This window comes from Hyalella azteca, unplaced genomic scaffold (genome assembly GCF_000764305.2).
Source record: "Hyalella azteca isolate HAZT.00-mixed unplaced genomic scaffold, Hazt_2.0.2 contig10575, whole genome shotgun sequence".
Classification (NCBI taxonomy): domain Eukaryota; kingdom Metazoa; phylum Arthropoda; class Malacostraca; order Amphipoda; family Hyalellidae; genus Hyalella; species Hyalella azteca.
The window spans coordinates 42,847-62,825 of NW_025940608.1; the positions used below are offsets into that span (position 1 = coordinate 42,847).

The following is a 19,979-nucleotide window of genomic DNA, read 5'->3' on the forward strand; positions in this document are numbered from 1 at the left end:
GTTTACACGATTTGCTTTAATGTTATTTTTTAAGGAGTTATCAGAAATCAATTGTTTACAATGACTGACCAATGGCCCTGCCTTATTTGAAGAACAACATACGCCAAGCCATCGCCAACATACCCGTCAATATGCTTCAGCGAGTTGAACTGAGCTTCAAAAATCGACTAGCCTAACTGAATGCATTGACAACAGGGGCCGTCATTTTTTCGATGTCATCTTTAAAACCGAGTGATACATTACTCGGGTAATGACTTATTCAATAAAATGTATATTGTAATATCCATACTAGTTTTTTATTGAACTTTCAAACCAGGAAGTTTCCCTGAATCGCCCACTATGAGGTACACTTCGTGCAGACTTGTTTGACCACATGGTCCCCAACAATGGCATTTTGTTTCATGTCGCGTGCGCGCGGACTGACTACTCTGTAAACAAGGGGTCTAAAAAAAACTACGTATACCACATATCCACAACTATTGCAAGTAGAGGCCTGAAATCTCAAGAAACCTAATTTATCAAGTGATTAGTGTTACAGTTGAAACTTGAAGAAAAGACGTGATTTGGGAAAGTTATGACCACTTGGTATAGAATAACAAAATTTAGTATTCTCAATTTTAGGTTCAAACGGAATTTACCTGCGTTCCTATCAGCTCTATTCGCGATTTTACTCTAATGGTTGGCTGGAACTAAACTACCCCAACGAAATTTAGAGGCGTGCGCAACCCTGCATTAGGGCCGCTTAGGACGCGAGGAGCACGTAAACCAGCTTTTCTATGTCCGCTTCGGCTCAGGGTTCGAAGGGCAGCCAGCATGGGCAGCTGACTAGCTCTATACGACTTGGCTCGGCCAACGCTCGTCATACTCTTTGACGACTATAAAGTCGGAAAAAAAATTCTGACCAGAAACTGATTTCGATCGGGTGGCCAAGCAGACCCACAATAACTTTGCGCCGAGTATTGTGACCATTGGGCCGAAGCCAGGCGGTCCCCGAATTTTGTTAGAGTAATGGCCTATAAATGGATCTAGTACGAAAGTCAGTCGTTTCGTAAAACTTTTGTTAATGGGAAACTTTGGCTTTAATGCCACGGAAATTCAGTATTAAACTTAGACTGAAGTTTGCTAACACAATAGAATCATACCTTCATTAATTTCGTCAATTAATTTTAATTTTGTGGAGCCCCAACCTTCTTGAAAAGCAGAAAGCCACTTTAATATAGTTATGTTCGTTTGAGATCTTGCTTGTCATTTGTACCTCTGTAAGATAAGATGACAATTTGCTTTTCTCGGTTTAATTAAACTTTTTCAGAGACATTTTAAAATTATTTCACTTCATTCATTACAAGATTACATCGTATCAAGGTAATATTTTAAGCGAAGTTTTACTGCAATCTTACAGTTACTGGCTTTTGACATGGATCCGAAATCGGTGAGTAACAGTTTGATTCCTATGCGTTAGCTTCACTTGTGCCGTAGCGAGAATGAATTCGGGACGAGTGTGTGTACTGGGTCGAGCTATCAGAAATGCTTAATTAAGAGTTAGAGTTCGCTGGCCATTAACAATTTTTCATGATAAACCACCAACGAAAGACGAGAAATCTGCCGCTATTTGTACCTATGCCGCTATATCTACTTGGACCAGCCTATGTTCATATAGGCTGCTTTTGATAGTGCGGCCTAATTCTAATGCCGTTTTTAACTAATGATTTATTAAATTATTCGATAATTTCCTAGAGATCCAATTTTATGTATTTTGAAATATCTCTGCGTCACATTGCGCCGTGAGGGTTTTATTTTCGACTGTGAAAAGTTGCTCGAAATGAATTCTATGATTTTTTGTGCAGTAGTTCTAAGTACCTAAGTTAAATATTAAATTGTAGTTCATACTGCTTCAACTTTTAAGATCATAAATTCAATATATTGATTGGATCATGATTTCCCGACCCTCTGAAGATACGTTATATGCACTGTTTATAACTCATCGTTGCGTGAAACTTCGTCTCGTATGTCATATTGTGAAAATAAGTAAACATTTTGTGAGTACTTTTTTTTCAGCTTTCAGCATACACCTGGGCCACTGCTAAAGAAGACCGCAAAATGTTCTTAGAGATCAGGGAAAAGTGTCCACTCGCCTCCAGTTTCGAAAGCAAAGAAAGCATGACGGCTCACTTCAAGGCAGCCTGCCTACACGGGTCCATATCGTTCTGGACGGATTTATTGCGCGATAGGAACGTCAAGGCGGCCGACTTTCGCACATTGAGTGTACGATACGAAGATCACGATGGGTTTACAAAAAGCATGCGCGTACCTTTTTTTCGACGGTCAACTGAGGAACGTAGCCCATACATAGATATACTCATTGAGGTGGCATGTTTTGTGTATAACGAAATTGCGAGTCTGCAGCCGAAGCTCGCACTGGAGTTAGACTGGGGAATGGTAAGCCATTCGGAGAGATCGTCGAAATTCGGGGAGGTTATCGCCTTCACTATGACACTTAGCGTTATGAAAATACCAGTTTTTCTGGATGCAATCGAAAATATTGAATTCAATTTCAAGGGTAGATTGCTGGATATTACGCCCAAAGAAGATAAGCTTATAATATCGGCTTGCTGGAAGACATACCAGCAGGTTTTGACGATCTTGCTTGATCAGATCGAACGAGTGTTGTCTGTAAGGATCGCTATGGCCGTTATTTTGCACCCTGATCAACGTAAAAACTTATTATGTCTTCTGTACACGCATTATTGCATAATGTTCGGATTTCATCGCGGTGATGAAGATCTAGAAGGTCTCTTTACTCGTGCTAGTCAGCAGTTAGTTGAAGAGATAAAATTTCTCGTCAGGTTCAAGATGTGCATTAACTACGATAACCTGACTCCGATTAGGTTAGTATTTTTTCTTTTAAATCTAACGTACAATGTAATTTATTTTTCTGTAGTACAGTAGCTCGGCTCAGAATTTTGGATACAATTTCGAATAAACTCGTTTACGTGACAGTCCAATCAAAAATTTAGCCTCGTTCTAAGAGTAAAAAATACGTAGGTCACACCATTACGTCAATTTTATTGCTCCTTTTTAATATATTTAGATGGTTTTACATTAATTTTTACATTTCAAAGTATTTTTCTATGTAATAGATAGTTTTTATCTTGTTAATACTTTAATATTGTATTAAACAAAACCTGCTAATGGATTGATAAATTTTAAATTTGCCCTTTTCTCTACGCCTTCCGACGCTTGAATCGACCATTGCAATTTCTGACTGGACAATCTAAACTACAAAAAAGCAATAACTAGTTATTCCATTGATGACCTTCATCTAAATCTCGTAGAACTGTATTCTACTCATCTTCGTTCGTTTTGGGAAGTTTTTTTTTAGATAAAATTGCGGTCCTGATATCAAAATAATTTTTCCTTATTTCTACCTATATAAAGTGTTACAAACTTGCTGTATATATATAACTTGCTGTGTTTCCGCAATATTTTTACGCCAAATGGAGTAAATTTAGGCCTCGCGATAGACTGTTCCTTATTCCTTTTTAAAATAAAAAAACTAGAATTGAAGTCGGAAGAACTATTCGGAATTAGGCTCGGAAATTTAATTTTAAAAGTACGGTTATAATTATCTCCTTGCTGGGATAGATCAGCTGCAAGTTGCTAGTCGACTATATTGGAGTTAAGAATATCGTTTCTTAGTGTAAATACACAAAAAGATCGTAAAAATTCAGAAGATCGTTAGTAAATATACCAGAGGCCATTCAAAGAGAATTAAAATTTAAATTTCAGTTCCATCCTAAATAGACTCTAAATTACAAGAGCAATTCCATGAAAGTTTACAGAGTTTTTGAACGCTTAACTCATTACTGCAGTTCGAGAAATTTGCAACGGCAGATAAAAAGGTTTGGTGACGGAAATGGGATGCTGAATTCTCGAGGATTATTTCTATGGATCCCCGCCGGATTAACCTTTTAGCATGATTAGAACGGCGATACCCGATGTTTGCTCAATAATGCATAAACATCAACATTATAATTTCGAATGATACCAGCCGTGGTATCATTCGTGGTGTCATTCGAGAAAGAGTCGTGGTAAATACTCACTCATAACTGGTATAGAACACATTAAAATCACCATTGTCCAACATTAAAGGATGTTTCAATTAAGTTTTGTTCACAAATATTCGACAAAAAAAAAAGAGTTCGTTCTTATTATGCAAAGACACTGTTGTGCGAAGATATGATGGCCAAGGGAAAACGATGTGCAAAGTTATTAACCAGATGAGTGTAGATCGACCCGCAATCTAGAACGCACTCAATAAATGAGCTGTGAGCCTAAGGATTGAGTTCAATTTCATTCCAATTAAATTGTTATCTCATTAGTAGGGCTAAATGGGTCTGGATGCACAAGGATTAAAATTGCATCACTATTTGAGACAATTCTCGCTTATTTCTCCGAGTGCAGCCGGAAACTACGCTTGAAAGCTTGTTATCATCGCAGTTTTAACTATTATTATTCTATTGTCGAGAGGAAAAACATTCGAAATGAGCATACAATTATTGAAGAATCGTCTAAAATTGGAATAAAAAACCCTGGACTCCATTTTACATGTGGTTCCAATTAGTCAGAGAGCCTCTACATTATGGACTGTTGCTCCTTACTCCGAATAATAATTATTCTTAATGCAATTTATTTCGAACAAATACATTCAAGTGGCCATTATAAGAAATATCATTCAAACAATAATTAGTGCATATGCTGTCGATGGATCAGAATTTCTATAATTAGGGCTCTAGGAGAAAATCAGTGTTGTATTGATGAATTAATTTGCTGATAATTTTGTGTATCATTTCGATAATTTCAAGCGCAGCGTGTGAAATTTCAATGTTTTAAGATATTCAACATGTGCAAAAACTGATCCGACTATTTTTGCCGAATAAAAAATTTAACAAGTCTTTTAAGTTTGACTACCGCGCATACATTCAAGCTGGAATTGAAAAAGATTATGAATTAGCCACTTTTTCATTGATTTTAGTGGTGAAATCACGGTAATTTCCATTAAAAAACCACAGAAAATGCTTCCAAGTTTCGATTGCATTGTTAGGCTTCCGGTTCCTTCTGTCCTTCCGGTTTCTTCTGTCGACGGCATGTAAAGCTCCGTGTCCGGCTAAAGCTCGCCGACCGCTCAGTCGTGAAGTAGAGGAGTCGCGAAAAGTCTCGGGCGCCCCTTCGTAGCCAAGTAAGTAAAGGTGAGCCGGGATCTGGAAGACTTCTGTGCTCCGGTGGTAGTAAATAGAAACTTCTCGTTTTTTTTACTGTCTTGTGCTAAGGAGAAAGATACTAAGCAATGTTCATTGTCTTTCGATGTGCATGAAAGGGGTAACAAAACCTGTCGCCGGAAGGTGATAGTTCTGGAGATTGGAGAATAAAGTGGCACTCGTTCAATAGTTTCAGTTCATTATCTCCTATTGACAATTCCTTGCACAGTTTCTATAAATTGCAGTTCTATAGTATTGATTTGAAACTCGTACGATTTGAAAAGCTTTCGTGCATGGGTGTAGAAAGACGGATTCATTTACGCCACTGACGAAACACCGGCTAAAGAAGATCAATTCGTTCGTGTACGGCCAAAGCCTGAATAGAATTTCGAGACAAGTGTAAAGAAATTCGTTTACTTTTTACAGCAACACTCGGAAATTAAGTTCTTATCAAAATTTGAATAGCACGTTAGCTTTGGCTAGTGCCACTAGGCATCAGCCAAGTAGTCTGCCAGTCACGCCATTCGTGCACCGTTTCTACTAAATCAAGAGTCCACTCTCAAGTCGTGCCTAGATTGTGGATTTTGCTTGAAAGCCCGTCAGTGATTGGCTGATGAACTTACGATCTCTTAACTTTCTTTGAAAGTATAGGCCCTAGAAATGAATTTACTGATAGTTCGTTGTAAGCGCCGTGTTTGAATATTCTTTGTAGCCTTGCGACTTCTTTACTAGCCGTTTAGAATGCGTTTATATCTAAAGCGATTTGATATTTCTTGATAGAAATTTTTCAATCGACTCTCCTGTGTTGCTGTTGACTACATAATTGTGTACCTAATACTAGCTATATCTTTGTAATTAAGTCCTCACAAATTATTTAGTAAATGCCGCGCTTGTTATTTATTAGTTTGTGTTGTCACCAGATGGCGGCACAACTCAGTGAGGAAGACTTGTCATACGTGGGCGTGTGCTGCAGCGAACCCCTCAACTGGGCGCCGAGTAGTAAAGAAGAACTGAAACGTTTTCTGGAGTTACAAACGCTGCAATACGCCTACACCTTCTGGAATTCCATATGCGAACCCTCGGAAGTGTTGAGAATAGATTTTAAAAATTTCAGTATCGAGTCCCAGTCGAATAAAGTAATGGTTGACGTGGATGGCTGCTTGGAGTACGTACAAACGACACCTCGAGAGGACGATGAGGAATGGAGATTCATTTTCCCTGAGGTCTTGATTCCACTGTCGATTCCGTTTCTGTGCGAGATCAATGAAAATCGACGAAGCCCTGAAGTAATCAGAAGAGTCGGGCGAAATCTCCAAAAAGTGCATATGTTTGTTGCTGTTTTATGTGCAATGAATTCGAAAATCTTCGAAGATGAACTCGAAGCAGCTCAAATTCGCTTCACGGTAATGTATTCTCGACCGCCCTGGTATGTGACGAAGATACTTCAGCACTTCGTTGCGACAACGTTCACGTTAATTGTCCAGTGTCTAGAACTCCACTTCTTCAGCCACTGTCCTGATATTCCTGCGGGTATTTTTCTGCACGATGTCAACTTCAGGAGGCATATGATCAGATGTTTGTTGACACACTTCGTCTTGGTGTTGTGCGTGCATAGATCAGAACCCAGAACTATTAACCAGAAATTTGATAAGGCTCAGAAGTTTCTGGTGTCAGAGGTTTTGGCATCGTTGGCACAAACGTTCAGCGGCAAGTTGATTAACATCGTACAACCGTATTTGGCACTTACAATGATACATTTCACTCTCGCAACCATCAAATATTGCATACCTCTGCCTTAACCAGCATTATTTAGGGCTCTGAAGGCGAACGTGTTGGATTTTTATCGAGAGTATATTTTAGTATTAATGAACATATCGACGAACACGAAGTAACGTCCAGGAGAATTTGGTTAACATTCAGCAATCTGAGTGAGTCATGTTACATCTACTATTCACCAAACGGTTACAAATTTTGAGAGGAACATCTACGCAATTTGATTTAAATTTAGACAACGGAGCCATAATATTAACACACCAAAATTATATCGTCTCACCTTAAGGTAATTTTACTCAGAGATAAATTAAATTTTACGATTTTTCCCAAAAATTTACTGACGCCAATAAATTTAAAGTTATGTTGTTCAAGTCTATTTAATTACTAATCTATCGCGCCACCATTCCCATCCCTAGGTCCTCTCGCAAACGCTTCACAGTACAATCGCGGTCACTCTTGCAGAGCTCGTTTCCAGGCCAGGGGCCGTAATTTTTAAAAATTAGTTGAGCATTTTTACTTGATCAGCCAATCACTGACGGCTTTTCAAGCTAAACCGACAAATTGCAGATTAGAAATTTGCCGATAAGTGTACTTGGTCCACTACGTGTACTAAGGCCGGTACGAGTTCAAAGGCGAGTCCTGATGGTTCGGCCGCAGCCTCTTCCGTCACCAATCCTTAAATATTCTCAGGTTTGGATATTGCTGAACTTGAAACTAAGACGATTGGCAGCGAAATTGAAGGTTCCTTTGAATGGTTTGACAATTTATAGGTTTATCAATATTCACAGATTATTATAATTGCAGTAGATTTCTACAACCTCCACTTCATTACACACGGTGAATGAATTATATCCATTTTTAGAACTTTTCTTAATAAAACTCTAGACTCGGTGACTCTTTAGATTAAACAGCCCATACACTTCATATTATCTTTCAGGAAGTTGTTTAAATATTAGTTAACCGTAAAGTCTTTTTAGTTGAATAGATGAAAACAGCGGCAGGATGCAATCAATCACCAAATTAAGCGTAGGTACATACTAGTAATGAGAAGAATTGCATGTTGTTGATCGAAATAAATTTTATGAACGGATTCAAGCCTCTTGTAAGTTTCGTTGAAATCGTTGTTATAATCGTCGAAAAATTTATGTAAAACATATTTGGGTATAAACGTAACGAGAATTTGTCAAATTATTTGTATAAAACATCAAATGAGGATGAAAAGTGATATCACCTTCCATTTATGCATTATGATTCCTGAACATTGCATTGATTAAAAGCGACATCATTGCCGGATCCAGGCGTTAATTTATTCCGTTCTTAATTAGATCCGAGGCGATTCCTCCAGTCCTGCTAGGTCTTCGGACCGGTTAGGTGGCTTTTGTTCCGTATTTTGAATGGTGTTAATTATTTGCATGCGTTTTGACGTCGTTTCTTATGTCGGGTCTCAAATCTACTGCAGTCGTTGTTTTAAATTATTATTAGCAAAATGATGCAAGGTACGTTTTAAATGGTCTAGAATTATTTTCAGAAATATCTTGCGGGTCCAACATTATTTTTACTGATCATGACGGCAACTAATGAAAAACTTGAATATTTCACAGCAGCATAACCGTACTCAAATATCCTCGGAAGTAAATTTTCGATTCGGTCAACCAGCAATTTTTTATACTGGTAGTTTTATGGAACTCAGACCCAAAGTCCTCAGTAGATGATGCTTAATTGTTCATATTCACGCTGCCAGGCGTACCTGATCCGGAAAATTTAATGTTGTGTAGGATCTTCATAATTAATTTTCATTCTGGTGTTGGTTGCTTAAACCTACTTATCCTGTCTTATATGATGTGCTTCATTGTGATGTACCTTAATGCTTTTAGTGCTTAAGTGACGACTTCGTGACTCGCAAGTTGAGCAGCTTCTGTTCGTATGAAATGAAAAAGTATAATGTGAGCCGCACAGATTTAATTAAACTTTATAAAAATTGCTTCTTCAGTCATTCCGTCGACCTTGTTGGCGCTAGTCGAAGATGTCGAGGTGCCATGTCGCAGTCAGTTGATGGTGGAAAGCAAATTTCTATTATGAGATTCTGTCATGAATTTAAAGTTATAATTTTCATTATGGAGCCTCAGAAAAACTTTTTCCTTTTTATTTCCTAAAAGTTACTCCTCTTGGCCAACGTTTTCCACTGTCATCCTTAAGATTCTTCGCTATTACGTCCATCCTCTTTATTTGACCATGGTTAATTACTTTGCCGATCATCGGATTATATCCACGAGACACTAAAATATTTGCTTATCCACATAGCGCTAAAATATTTGCTTATCCACATAGCGCTAAAATATTTGCTTATCGCTAATTCATTTAAAACTTAAGTTCCAATTTAAAACTTTCCTCCAGATGTAACATTGCTAGAAGATCGTCGTGGTAGTTTCGAAAAAGCTAGGTAAGTAACAGATTTGGAACAGCTCTAGCCTCTATGGAACTCTGTATTCTATATCCATGATAATTATTTTTTCGAATTCTAACTTTGAGCGGTTTAGGCGCATTTTAAAAGCCTAACTTGATACTTGTCCAATGTTGTTGATCTTTCGCTTCCAAGACCATGCAAGCTGATAACTGATATTTAAACTTTTGTCCAATTTTGACTATAACTACTAATTGTTTTTGTTGCTTTACAGTCTCTATTAATTTTTTTATAATTTTAATCTATTAACATTTAAACTAAGTTAGCAAGTAGATTCATTGCTCTATCTGGCTGTAATAGATTGGCTTGTCTAAATATCTGCAATGCCTTGCGCCCCACTTGCTGACAATGATGTTGAGCGAACTGCAAGAAGAGGAAGTGCAAATAATAGAGCACCCGCGAGAAATGCAAGAGGAGGAAGAGGTGCCGGTCCAACACACGCGAGAGGAATCCCATGTAGAAGTAGACGATTAACGACGTTAAGTGAAATAAGAATGAGATTAAATGGTGCAACTGTGGCTGGCATTAGGAGAAGTTGGACAAGAAGATTCCTCGCTGAAGAATACTTCAGAAGAAATATAATAATGAACAGAAGAATAAGGCCCGAATCAAGAGGAATGGGAAGAAGGAGACTAGTCCGTGATGAATTCGGTCGTTTAGGTGCGATGGTTTTTGAGACTCAATCGCAAGATAGGACAGACATTCATGTACCCGCACGTCAGAGGCGAGAAAATTATGGACTTTTAAGAGAGAATGGAAATATTGGTAGACCTGCACGACAGAGGGCCGACAGCGCTGCACCAGCACTACAGAAGGGAGGCAGCGCTGTACCAGCACGGCAGCGGGCAGACAGCGCTGCAGCAGCACGACAGAGGGGAGGCAGCGCTGCACCAGCACGGCAGAGGGCCGACAGCGCTGCACCAGCACGACAGAGGGGAGGCAGCGCTGCACCAGCACGGCATAGGGCCGACAGCGCTGCACCAGCACGACAGAGGGGAGGCAGCGCTGCACCAGTACGGCAGAGGGGAGGCAGCGCTGCACCAGCACGGCAGAGGGCCGACAGCGCTGCACCAGCACNGGAGTGGGGGAGCATCTGGGAGTGGGGGAGCATCTGGGAGTGGGGGAGCATCTGGGAGTGGGGGAGCATCTGGGAGTGGGGGAGCATCTGGGAGTGGGGGAGCATCTGGGAGTGGGGGAGCATCTGGGAGTGGGGGAGTATCTGGAAGTGGGGCCTCTGGAGGTAGAGCAAGTGCAAGAGAATCTAGTTGGATAGTAACAAATACAAGCGATTCAACTCGGCGAAACTCTTCTGAAAGTGACACGTCTCAAAGCGAAAAGTCAAGTGGCGAGTTGGCAGACGATAGTGATTCAAGCGGAAAAGGCCCGTTGGGGAATATTCCATGGAAGAGTATTGCTCATAGGAACAGGGAGAAAAGAAGCGAACCTAGAAGTAGTACGCGAAAAACTATTGTAAATTTAGGTGGCGCGTGGAGAAGTGAGGCTGGTAGTACAGCTAATATCCACGGTGCGGATAGTGGTAATACCCATATAGGTGCTACAGCAAGGAGTACTATAGGTACAAAAAGAGGTCACGTAGATTCTTTTGGTGTAGGTGCAAGTAGCTCAGATTCTGGCGGAAAAATTAAAAAAGGTGTTGGAAGAAGCAGGTCGGGCAAAAAGGGTGTGAAGAGTAGTAGTGCTAATCGAGGTGTTGCAGGTAGAAGTAATACGGGTGGGAGAGGTGACTCTGAAAAAGATTCCAGTGGATTGGGTTCATATTTTAGGGATTTTGAGAGAAGTGAAACTTCCAGCAGCTCTAGTGGAATAGACATGGCGGGGGGCGATGAGCGCCGTAAAGTTAAGTGCATAAGAAGAATGAATCCTGTCGAAAATGAATCTTGTAGTCAGGCCGTCGGGACAAGAGATCGAAGCCCGCAACGCCCCAGAGGAGGAGACACGCAACGAACCGCACCGGTCAAAAGAGACTTCGAAGCAATAGCAGAGTCCGAAGGCATCGAAGACGGAACTGGGGACTCTGCTCCAGAGTTATCAGCATGGTATGCATCCGCTTTAAGATTAAGAGCAAGTGGTCTCAGTCGAAGGCAGCAAATTATTCTAAATTTAGGTGGAAGCTTAGAAATGCTGCAGACGCTAAAAGAACAGGCCCATGAACGAGCGCAACAAAGAGCCCAACAACGGGCTCTACTTCGAGCCCAACTACTTCAAGGCGGCGAAGTCGAATTACATCAGGATGCAGTAGAATTACGGGGTCAAAACTTAGAAGAATGGAATCGGGAAGAATGTGTAGAATTGCCAAGAGAGGCCGTAGAATGGTTGAGAGAGGTCTGCGAATCGCAAATAGGGGCAGTACACATGCAGAAAGAGGACTTAGAATTGCAGAGCCCAGCCGAGGAATTGCAGGGTCACGCCGTAGAACTAATAGGTGAAAGTGAAGACGTACGTCGGGGCAGCGCAGAGCTACAGGAAGAAGGCGTAAGGGAGTTCAGACGCGAAGGCATTGATTTTCAAGGTGAAGGCACTGAAACTCTGGAGGGAGATTCTCAATTGGATGCGGAAGTATATGGAATCGCTGGAGAAAACTCCGAATCACGTGTATTATGGAAAAAGGGAGCATTATTTCGTAAAACTGAAATTGAATCTCATGAAAAAGGCATAGAATTGGGGAAAGCTGGTGCACTCCCGGTGACGGAGTTTGAATCGCACGAACAAGGTTGTGAATTACCCACGGCTAGCGGAGCATCGAGGGAAAGACGCATCGAATTACCAGAGGAATTTGTTGAAGTGCAGAGCGACGGAAACGACAAGAAAGAGGAAAGACATGTACTTCAAATGGAAGGCTTTGAACTACCAGATGTTCACATGGTGGAATTGCAGCGAACTTATCAAGGCCTACCTAATCGGGAGGTGCCATCGGCAAACTACCCTACTGTAGGACTGCCCAGCGACGATGAAGAAATGCGCGAAGTTGTGACCCAGCAGATAATGATGGAAGTAGACGAAGAGACAACTGAGGAAGAACTGTAATTTTAAGTACATTATTTTTTATAGTACCAAAATTTATTTTCATTCTCAAAGCTTATTTTTAAACTATATAAATGTCTGTGCCCATCGGTTTTGCCGTTGACCTTATATACATAGATGTTTTATAAAGTTTTGAATTTATTCTTTTTTTTACTCCATCGCTCGATCATGAACGGATTAATATCTTTGAATAATTTGATAACTTTGAATTTTTAAATAAGGACTTTAATTTTATACTAGATGATTGCTGCCTAAATGTATGATGCACTAAAACAATTTGTAAAAGGTTTCCTTGTTAAGAGTCTATAGTAAACGTCTGTAATTTACTTTGTTTCAATGTCCCATAAGAGAAGGATTGCGGCTTCAAAACAATTGATAAAGGTTATAACACAGACGACAATAACTAGTTGTATGGACTTCAATGAATTGAGTTAGGGAAATAACTGTCACTGTGAAATGTTGCGATCTGCAGTACACCTAAGTAACCGCGATGAATAATTTGAATGAATAATAAGAGGCATTTTGCAATCACGCTCCTGCATTTGGATTTTCAATGTTCTAGATCTGCCCGCACTTGATGACCTATTCTGGTCAACTTTATTCAAACTTAATTGAACGAATATTACATACTTTACTGATCATCAATTCGTACAAATTAGCGTTGCATCAACTGGATAAAATTGAATACAAACAAGGCTTTAAGTTCGATGGAAACAGTAAAATTTTGCATCATTTACCGACACTATTTGATTAAGATAAGTACTTGGAATCGCCGATTTTCTGACGAATCTAACTAAACTAACAAAACTATAAAACAATATAACTGAAGACACAATAATACAATAAAATTATAAATTATTTGCAGCAACAAGGGGGTTTTGTCATTGTAGAGGTATCTCTTGTGATCGTACCTCCGTCGTCGGTGTCGAAGTATCAGACTCGTAATAATCAGATGTCTTCATTTACTCTTAAAGTCCTCTAACCGTACTATCAAAACTCGCTTCAGTACATTTATGGTTAAAAGTACCGGTAATGTTATCAATTTCTCGTCTGTGATAAGTAGGTTTATGTTGAAAAGCAGTCCATGATTGACCGACGGAGCTACGAACTCGAATTTTTGACAGTATGGCCCGTGAGTATGAAGTCCTCCGATCACTGCGGTCGATGTTGGCTCGATTCGTTAGCGTGTCGAGTAAATAGAGCAACCAAACACGTCCGCCGCGGCCGGTCTTCCGTCGGCATTTGTATGGATGTCAGCTGGCCTGCTGACTCTGTGTAGGCCACCTGACGCAGCCCAGCTGCTGACACCGCTGACAGAGTAGCCCGGTACCGCTGACCAGCAAAACGATATCTTTAGACATTTCATTGTGATTAAGTGTCAGCAGTATATCACGCTCTATTTTAAAGCAAGGCCCATGCCTAAAAGAGATTAGTGATATTGAATGTTTCGATATTGATTGAGAGCTTTGCGCAGAAAGACATCAATGAAATTTACCCAATAAATTGAAGGAAACCAAGAGCTCCAAAAACTGGATACAATTATTAGAAAATTATAATCAATAAATGGGAACTTGCCCATGAATTGAGGAGTTCACGTACCTGCAGGAGGGCGAACCAGTGGTCGTAAGGCAAGGTCTTCAGGTGCCAGGTGTGCAGTGTGACGGTGAGCTGCTGGACGCGCTCCAGCAAACCCAGCGCAGACAGCCGCTCCAGCGCCTGAGGGTTAGTAATATTTTATGCCATAAAGCCGAATATTTATTATACATATTTTTATTTCTTAAGTTAAAATATATGAAGTAAGCGTCAATAAATAGTTAGTTTTGAAAGTTAATAATCGGATAAATTTCCCGAATGATATCAACGGAATGAGAGGTCGTTAACCCTACCCTCGTCTCCCACTCAGCCCCGTAACCCTCACCTCCCACTCAGCCCCGTAACCCCTTACCTCCCACTCAGCCCCGTAACCCCTCACCTCCCACTCAGCTCCATGCAAGTCCAGCTTGAGGACGTGAACCAAGGGGTGGAGGGACTTGTACGCCTCTAGGATTAGGCCCACGACCTCCCAGTCCACGTTGGAGTGGCCGTGCCGAGGTTTGAAGTCCGCAGACATGTTCATCAAGCCCACAGGGTGATGAAAGTCGCCACCCTCAAGGTAAATCTGGCGAAACAGATTGCAATGTAAGGAAATTCTGAAACAATAATTTTGAAAATATGTTTAAAGCAGCTCATACACAAGCATGAGTTATCGCCTGCTAAGAACCTCCAATTTGTTCCACTCAATTTTGTCCATTTTATGAACATTATCTATCATCTTGGAGGTGATGCTGTTCGTTATACATGCGAGAGGAACGTAAATGCAATGCAAGATGAAGTAGAAAGTGTGCTCGGTATTCGAATCTGGAAACAATGTCTTAATAATGTATCCTAATACGTGAATCTTTCAAGATTCTGGATTGCGGTGATTGACTGCCAACAGAGTTACGTCTTTCTTAAACATTCTCGTTGTCTCAATGGAAAGTAAAAAATTTGTACCCAAGTTTTTTCAAGTGTCTTCAAGATTCCACTGATTGAAATTCGTGTGTAAGATAACACCGGGAACCAGTGCAATTGAGAACTAAAATATTTCAAAATTTAAGAATAATTCGTAGGAACATTTCTACAGTATGACTGTACCCACAGGTATCGGGGACGAAGCCTGACTCGTGGGATCGAACATGTGAATGCTGCAGTTTCGCGCTGCCCAGACGCTCTCCTCGAAGGTCAGGTTAACGTCTTGTCCGAAACTGTAAACCACGCACAGCGTGTGTGGTGGCATTACCGCTTGCTCCATGCACAGCTGTGATTTGAATCCTCACTTATTCAACATCAAATATTTAATTTAAATAACATATAATTTCGGTCCAACCTTCTGCAGTATTTTTCACTAAATACATATGTGTAACTCATCCACCGCATGCTTTTATCAACAGACCGCTAAAGAGGCTTAAACAAGTTTCGTTATCAGCAAGACAACGAAAACGAAGTCATTTCCCCAGACTTAAGAAATGAACTGTTATCTATCAGCAATCGGTTCTTTCTATTCCTTTTATCTTCACACCTCGAGCTGAGGAATGCCGTGCGTCCTGCAGGAGTTGCCCCCTAGCCTCACACGCCTCCTGCAGACGGCGCTGTAGCTGCGCAGCTCGTCGTAGAACTGACCGGCCGCGGTCAGGCTGCCGTTAGAGGCTGGGTAGGGTCGGGTCGATTGCCTGGTAGTTCATTTAATCGTTTATTTATTCAAGTTCATTTCATTTATTAATTGTCTCGCTAGATGATCAATGTACTGATTCTATATAATCGTGTTCATATCTAAATTATAGATAAGTTTAGCGGTATCTATCAAAACCGACTTTTTTCAAGCAAGTGTCATAATATAGTTAGAGATGCAAGGTTAAATTTATTCCCTGATGTAATGCATATTAAAGCCATTATTTTGTTAGTCACAGTTAATGGAGCCGAAGGGGTTTTTTCAGTTTTATATATGCAAGCATACAAATTTGTATATTTGTATATTTTGTACAAATAACTTGAGTGACACTCACATGTGTTCGTCAAGAACCACACTGTAATGATGGCCGGCATCATCGATGATAAGATTCATCATAGCTATGACCGTCATCACTGCCGCTGTGATGATCAACGACAATTTCAACACTCGGGTTTGTGAAGCGCCATCCATTGAAACTAAGTGCGATTTAAATATGTATTATGTACTTGAATGGCCACTTCTGAGATGGCACGATTCCGTCATCTTATGTGCAAACTTCCATTTTTGCAACAATATCTTAAATTAAAACTGTGTCATTGATCTCCTCACTCACAACCGCTCTGAGGTTTTCAATCTAACCACTGGTCAATTAAGCAAGATAACCTCCCGTATGCGGCAGCAACAATTGTGGGGATGCTGACCGTATATATAACACTGTTTGCTGTAACCCTTCGGTCGCAACGTCAGACTCGCAGTAACTGAGAGTCCATAAGGAAAACTTGACAATATTCCATTGCACGCGGCATCCGCGAATGTCTTCCTCTTCATCAAAAATGTATCTAAGAGCTCCATTGACAGGATGTAGAGATGAAAAAAATTTTCCTGCCGTGGCATATTCGTTCTAAACTGAATGTTAAAGCTACCAATAACCCACTCCAGCATTTTAATAAGCCTCTGTCAAAAATTCAACGCATAGATCATTATTTGCGTTAATTGTAATGTGCTAGCACTCATTTGAAAACTACAAACAATGTGCGTTCAAGAAAGCAAATATCATGGATGTACATGGAATGTTTTTTTTTTGCGTTAGGCCGTTTTAAACTTGTGTAAAATGAATATTTATACATATAAATAAATATAAAAAGCCCCATTTATATCTTATTAATCACGTTAAACTGGACAAGAATAAGTCTAAAGACGCGTGCTGGTACCCTAAATGTAAATAATTGGCAATGAGAAAGCTTGGGCTTACAATATCAATAATATTTTGGGATGTTCTTTTTTTCAATAAATTTTACTTTATTAGGCTCCCTTGAACATTTAAAATATCAGAATACGCCATCGTAAAAACTTTATTACTCATACGTAGTATTCAAGCTACAGCAATGAAAGACATATCATTCAATTTGTAAAGAACATACCTAGCGACTCTGGGAGCCCATTTGAGCGCATTTTCTCATTTATGGAAGAAAGGCGCTATTGTGCTCGTCATGTCCGTCCGTCCGTTTGTCCGTGACCTCACGTTTTCGTCGATTTTGAGAAAATGCGCTTTTTGTCACTGACTGCAGCGAGTACTGAGATATATTTTTTTGGATTTGTGCATTGTTTGACATATATGGAGAGGTGGAGGGGGGGGGGGGAAATGGAAAATCGCCCATATATGAAAAACGACGAGGAAAATCAAAAATAGGGGCTCCAGAGCCGCTAGATAATTTTGTTACGAATCGAATGAAATGCGTCTCGATATTGTAGCATGCGATTTGCAAATCGCATAAGAAATAAACTTGTTGGAGTACCCCCTTTTTTGCCATTTTCTATTACTTTCACGTTTTCTTTCATTTTTTTCAAAAATTCATGCGTACAAATTATTTTTTATTTTACATTTAACGTATGTGTGTGGAATTTCAGAAATATCGGTTAATAAATGTAGAAGTTTTAAAGGGACCCGAACGGTCCCCTTAAAAGCATTCTCGCTCACAAGCAAACAGTTTTGCAACCAGCCTGCTTCTACTCCGGCCTAACCGATTCTGGCCTAACCTACTCCCGTTAAACTCCTTCTTAAACCAGCTTGAATGGAGCTACCTAACCTCATTGGCTGCTGTATGGCAAAGAGGCGGGGCAAGTGAGCAGACGAGGCTGCTCATTGGTTGTAAGAGAATGGAGAGGTAAGGAAACTTGAGTAGGTTAGGCCAGAAGAGGCTAGGCCGGCTGCAGAACTGCCTCCTTATGAGAGAGCATGCTTAGATAATGGCTGAAGACTTACGGAGCCATTGCTTTAAACTGTGCATTATAATCTAGATTACGGTGTTCGTAGTCTGCCAATTTTGGCTCTGAAACTGAGTGTAGTTATTGCATGGTGAGGATGGACGTTTGCTCTGGGGCTAATTAAATGAATAAATCTAAGGCCTACCGCTGCGCCTCCGGTTCGGGCCTCGCCATCGCATTCAGGTCACTGCTTCACTTTCAGGATTAAGCGAATATTTCAGAATCAAAAACAAATCCTGACAAAGTTGCGTGGACTTGGATCTCAAAATTGCCTTTTAATGGAGAATAATTACATCAGTCATGCATGGCATATGACTGCGCAGTTGTTGAACAAATGTCGACAAATATTGGTAGAAAAATGGTGTCCAGGGTAGAACTGCACTCGGCAGGCTATTGGTGGAGCATATAGGCAGAACATGCCACCACTGCTTCGGCGATGTGGCAGCATATTACCACATAGGTGTGTGCCTGGCACCTAACCACCTATGGTCTACCTTTAATCTCCGTCTATTGTCAATAAAACATCGCTTCTGCTCCAATAATATTTATTTAACTAGGCGGGTTCTCATCTTTTGGTTTCTGATTCAAAACTGTAATGGGCTTGGCATGCAGGGTTCCGTTGCGCTCGGTTCGTGATGCAGCGCTGCAGGGAACCACTGTCGAACCAGTGCAGCGAACCGCCTTATTTAGGGCGGGGGGGCTTCGATCTGTAAATGCACCAAGAAATCAGTAATAATAATGTGACCAGCTTGGGACATCAAAACTGTACAACGAATGAGTACATTTGTAATCAGGTACTATTACATTGGAAGACCATTAACACAGGTATTCGTGATGAATAAAATACGGAAAAACTAAGGTGTTTACAGGAATCGCCGAATCATGAGGATAACTTGGTTACTTCTTGGGTTAGAAAGTTTTGAACTTGTTGTCGGAAAGACTAGACATTAAATGTGTTGTCAGGAGGACTGGACGTTAACATGTGTTGTCATGAGGACTGGACGTTAACATGTGCTGTCAGGAGTAGGACGTTAACATGAGTTGTCAAGAGGACTGGACTTTAGCATGTGATGTCAGGAGTAGGACGTTAACATGAGTTGTCAGGAGGACTGGACTTTGACCCCAAGAAAAAACCCAAAGCACCAAAACTCAACCTACTTATGCGCATTGCGCCTATTTCGTCTTCTACTGTTACTTCCTTTTCTCCTTCATCTTTCTGATCACTCTGTGCCACCTCTTGTGGTTTCTCCAATTTTCCTAGTGGCACCGCACCACCATCAGGCAGTCGTAGGCAAGCCTTGCCATCATGTAGTCATAACCAATTTAGCATCCCCTGGACGTCGCCTGACTCCCGCGTTCTCCTGATCGTCGTTAGTAATCTCCGATACTAAACTACCTTGTGTAACTTGCCACCCAGCTTCATCCTGTATCCTATCTAGTTCTTAATATACTTTAAGACAACCGCCTCTCAATCATCCTGCCTCTATTCGGACTTTAACTAAGAACCCTTGGACCCTCAACTCAAGCAATCTTCAGAAGATGTTCCGGTGATTAAACAACGATAGAACATTAATATAATTAAATAGAACTTGTATTATGAATCATTGGGCACGTCAGGCCAATGCTCCGACATATTCCTTTCCGTGGGTAAGCATGATGCACTCACGAAATAAGTGGTTCACGTTGTCCAAATAGTGACGTAGTTTCTGCACGTATCACTGATACGTTCTTTTCTAATCACACTATCGTGAAAAGGACATCGCTACTTGGATAAAATCTTACTTATTTTTTTCCGAGTAGAGGGCAAAGTACCCTGGCAAATTTAGTGCTTGCAGCAATAGAGTAAGTAAGTACGCAGCCAACACTCAAGCATGCTCGCTCACAAGACAACAGTTTTGCAACCAGCCTCCTCCTACTCCGACCTAACTGCTTCTGG

The 19,979-nt window shown here is 40.6% G+C and overlaps 2 protein-coding genes across 2 annotated transcripts; one reads left to right on the forward strand and one right to left on the reverse strand.

The window, feature by feature from the left end:
* Positions 1-1,348: 1,348 nt before the first annotated feature.
* LOC108664633 lies at positions 1,349-3,111 on the forward strand. The gene is made up of 2 exons (XM_018151257.2): positions 1,349-1,429; positions 2,056-3,111. The coding sequence occupies exons 1-2, from the start codon at positions 1,415-1,417 to the stop codon at positions 2,944-2,946; spliced, it is 906 nt and encodes a 301-aa protein (XP_018006746.1). The 5' UTR covers positions 1,349-1,414; the 3' UTR covers positions 2,947-3,111.
* A 10,031-nt stretch (positions 3,112-13,142) lies between these two features.
* On the reverse strand, positions 13,143-16,585 carry LOC108664631. The gene is made up of 6 exons (XM_018151255.2): positions 16,113-16,585; positions 15,629-15,779; positions 15,209-15,367; positions 14,504-14,689; positions 14,131-14,247; positions 13,143-13,863 (listed from the first exon to the last, which is right to left on the reverse strand). Exons 1-6 carry the CDS (start codon positions 16,247-16,249, stop codon positions 13,684-13,686), a joined length of 930 nt encoding a protein of 309 aa, XP_018006744.1. The 5' UTR covers positions 16,250-16,585; the 3' UTR covers positions 13,143-13,683.
* Between the last annotated feature and the right edge of the window lie 3,394 nt (positions 16,586-19,979).